The 3,291-nt window shown below is 45.5% G+C and overlaps 1 protein-coding gene across 1 annotated transcript in view; it reads left to right on the plus strand.

Moving 5' to 3' along the window:
* The window catches only part of RCOR1 (REST corepressor 1), a gene marked incomplete at its 5' end in the record, with an annotated part of 147,248 nt that extends 145,092 nt beyond the window's left edge, over nucleotides 1-2,156 (plus strand). The window contains 1 exon segment of the mRNA XM_006160086.3: nucleotides 441-2,156. Within this exon segment, the coding sequence (XP_006160148.2) occupies nucleotides 441-482 (42 nt within the window).
* Between the last annotated feature and the right edge of the window lie 1,135 nt (nucleotides 2,157-3,291).

Genomic DNA, 3,291 nt, shown 5'->3' on the forward strand with positions numbered 1-3,291 from the left:
GTGGTAGTTGCCAAATGAGCTGGTGCCATCGCACCCTCTAGCCAGTGACAGTTGCGGGCTTTACTTAGGCCACCAAGCATTACTGTCTGTGAGGCCTCATGCTGATTCGCCCTGCTTGGGTAGCTTTATTTAATCCTGTGACGTGGGCATCCTTGTTGTGACATTCTGCAGATGAGGGACCAAAGCTCAAAAAGAAATGGTAACTGGTCCAATGTCACACAACTAGAATGTGGCAGAGCCAGGATTTGACCCCAAGACAACTGGCTACAGAGGCCACACTCTTGCCCCGCCCTCAGGAGCATGCAGAGTGACAGCGGCATGCTTTATTTGCTCCCAGACATTTGCTGTAGGCTTGTGTGTACTCTCTCCCCATTTCCAATGCGCTAGAATCACCGTTTGTGTTGTTCACCTTAGTTGTCATTTTTTTCTTTGCTCCTCAGGCTGCTTCTGTTCTTGACGTCAGATACGCATCTGCCTCATGAGAACTCTGGTAACTTTGAACACTCGGTTTGGACTACTGTGTTATCCAGGATATCAGGTATTCCGAGACATCACCTAGCCATCTGCATCACATCTCTGTGGACAAGCAGCTATTACCAAAAAGGCATACACTTCCAGGCCGTGCTACATCTGCCTTAATTCCCTGCTCGTTCCTCCATGTTGGCGCCACTTCCCAGAGGCTCTGTTGCATCTCTCACACTCTGCTGAAGTGCTGGGGACAACTTGGGCCTGTACCCCTCCTGTCACTCTGGGAACTGCCTCCCCAGGCGGAACCCCTGAGCCCCACCACTGGCAGCTCTTCCCAGTCAGCTTCAAAACAGGTAGAACTCAGAAGGCACGGCTCTGGTCCTGCATGGCCTGCAAGTTTTATTTTGTGCATAATGTAATTTTCAGAGTAACTGTGACCCCATTGGCCTTCTCGGAAGTTTCTGTTGTTCTCTCCTGAGGCCACCACCTAAATGATATCATGCTTGATCTTCAGAAATCAGAATACATTAGCAGACTGCATCATAACCTGTCCGTGCTGAACATCCCAATGAAGCTCACTCTGCCCTAATAGAGGGTATAATTATGGTTCATGAACTTAGCTGACTTAGCCTCCCCCCTTCCCAAGTGGGAACAAACCCATTCACAGCAACTGTCCTTAGACACTGCAGCTTAAAGGGAACGTGGGCCCCAGCGCTTTCTGCCTTCAACGTTCAGCATTGCAACCCCCCAGTAGACACACCCCATCTTTTCCTGATGCCCCCTACCACCACCACCACCACCACCCAACTCCAAGAGATTCAGTCCATATCACTGTACCTGGTGCTTGTACATTTGGAATTGGTGCCTTCTCCTTTTGGCAACCATATTATCAATCCTTTTCTGTTTTAGTGTCTTATTTCTTTGTTAAAGTTTATTGCTTGCCAAAGATGACATCACTGAGATTACGAGACAGGAGCGTTTGCTACAGGTCTGACAGGCAGATTTGGAGTGTCAGGTTAGCTCAGTAGAGGCCACTAGAATAGCTGGAGACTGTTCTGTGAAGCTACACACGGCTCGTTCCCCAGTCTCGTGGTATGCCTGGCCTTTCACATGTCCCTCATCTGTTCTTTTGTGTCCCTCATGTACTATGTGATCACACAAACACCACGCCCTCTGTTTTCATATCAGAGTCCAGGAGAGAAGGGGTCAGTGTGCTGACCCATGAGCCTACATCATGGCACATCATGCCTTTGGTTGGACCGGGAACAAGTGAATTTTCCTAATAAATGTTCAGAGACTTCCAGAATCACTTTTGTTCTCTTACTTTGTTTGGGCCTGCTGAGGGTTGGAGGAGCAGACTATCAAACTGCATTTTAGCAGAGCCTGTTCCCACCCATGGCCAGTTCAGACTGCACTAAATATGTAGAAATAGCTTTTGTTGTTGTTTGCATCATTTAAATCTTTTTTCTGCTTTCAATACCAAAAAGAAGAAGAAGGAAAAAAAAATGCTTTAAGGCATACATAGTCAGAATTCTTAAGAATTTAAAATATGCAATTAAAGTTTTAATATTTTTGACTCCCAAGCACCTTGTTTTTATTTTTAAGTCAGCTGATTTTCTGTTTAGAAAGTGTGTCAGCTATAATCCTGGGTTTTGGTGAACTGTTTTTTTGTTTTGTTTTGTTTTGTTTTTTAACAAGTCTGGAGAAAGGCCATTGAAAAGGGCAGTAGACCAGAACTTTCCTGGCTGTTAGCGCCTTGTCCTTAAGCCAGGTGTCTGTTGGTTAAGTGAAGGCTTGTGAAGAAAACCACCCGAGGGGAGCACAGCTGGCCATCCCTACTTGGAGACAGGGGCAGCAGAGTAACACTAGTAACAAGGCAGGGTCGTCTTTGGGTTTTTATCAGAAGCTGCCAGTTGAGGGTGGCAGGAAAGCTCTGGGGAAGGAGCCAGTCTAAGTTTTGCACGTCATGTAAAGAAGGGGACACTACAGCATGAATGGAGGCCTCAGGTTCTCCTTGCTTCTCTCCAGTCCTCCTTCCTGTTCCCTGAAGGAGTGGGCCTTCATTCTGCCAGGGAATCTGCTTCTCCCTTCACATCCAGGCTGTTTTCCTTAAGAACTGGTCCCTCTTGGCAGTGCTTGGGAGCTTGATGCTGATTCTCATGCAGCACGGCAAGCAGGCTGACAGTGCTGGGCATTTATCTGTATTCTGCACTATCCCTTTACTCGGTTTCTGGCACTGGATGGCCGCTGGCCCTGAGGAATCATCGTGCTGGTATACTTGTGATCCCAGCAGCTGAGTTGAGCTTTGCTCCAAGGGAGAGGGGCATGTCATTTCATTTGACAGAGGGGAACAGGGTGTAGTCTCTGCCCGACTGCCTGTGTTGTTTCATGCATCAGAGAGATAGCACTGTGTTTTAAACTTGTTTTCATTACACTGTCTTTGCAATGATGTAAATGCAAGAAATCACTTAGCTTTAGAAGTTAAGTGGTGTTGATCTTATTTATGTGAAGATTCTTTTAACATATCAAGAATTAGGTGCATTGGCAGGTAGCCTTTGGGGACGGGGTGACGTGCTCAGACGTCTTTGGGGACGGGATGACTGCTTCAGACAGAATGTTCACTTAAGCTTTGTCTTCTTAAAACTATCAATGTGAATGTCATAATTATATATTTTTGTGGAAATTTCTCCTAAGTATAAGTTATTGTGCAAAATATAGTATCATTGATGCAAATAATAGTTTAACTTTTAGTTTAGAAATTCTAAAAGGCATAAATTGTATTGCATATGCATTAAAAGTTTGTTTTATTTAATTTTATGTAGA

Source organism: Tupaia chinensis, unplaced genomic scaffold (assembly GCF_000334495.1).
Source record: "Tupaia chinensis unplaced genomic scaffold, TupChi_1.0 Scaffold000671_2, whole genome shotgun sequence".
Taxonomy (NCBI): domain Eukaryota; kingdom Metazoa; phylum Chordata; class Mammalia; order Scandentia; family Tupaiidae; genus Tupaia; species Tupaia belangeri.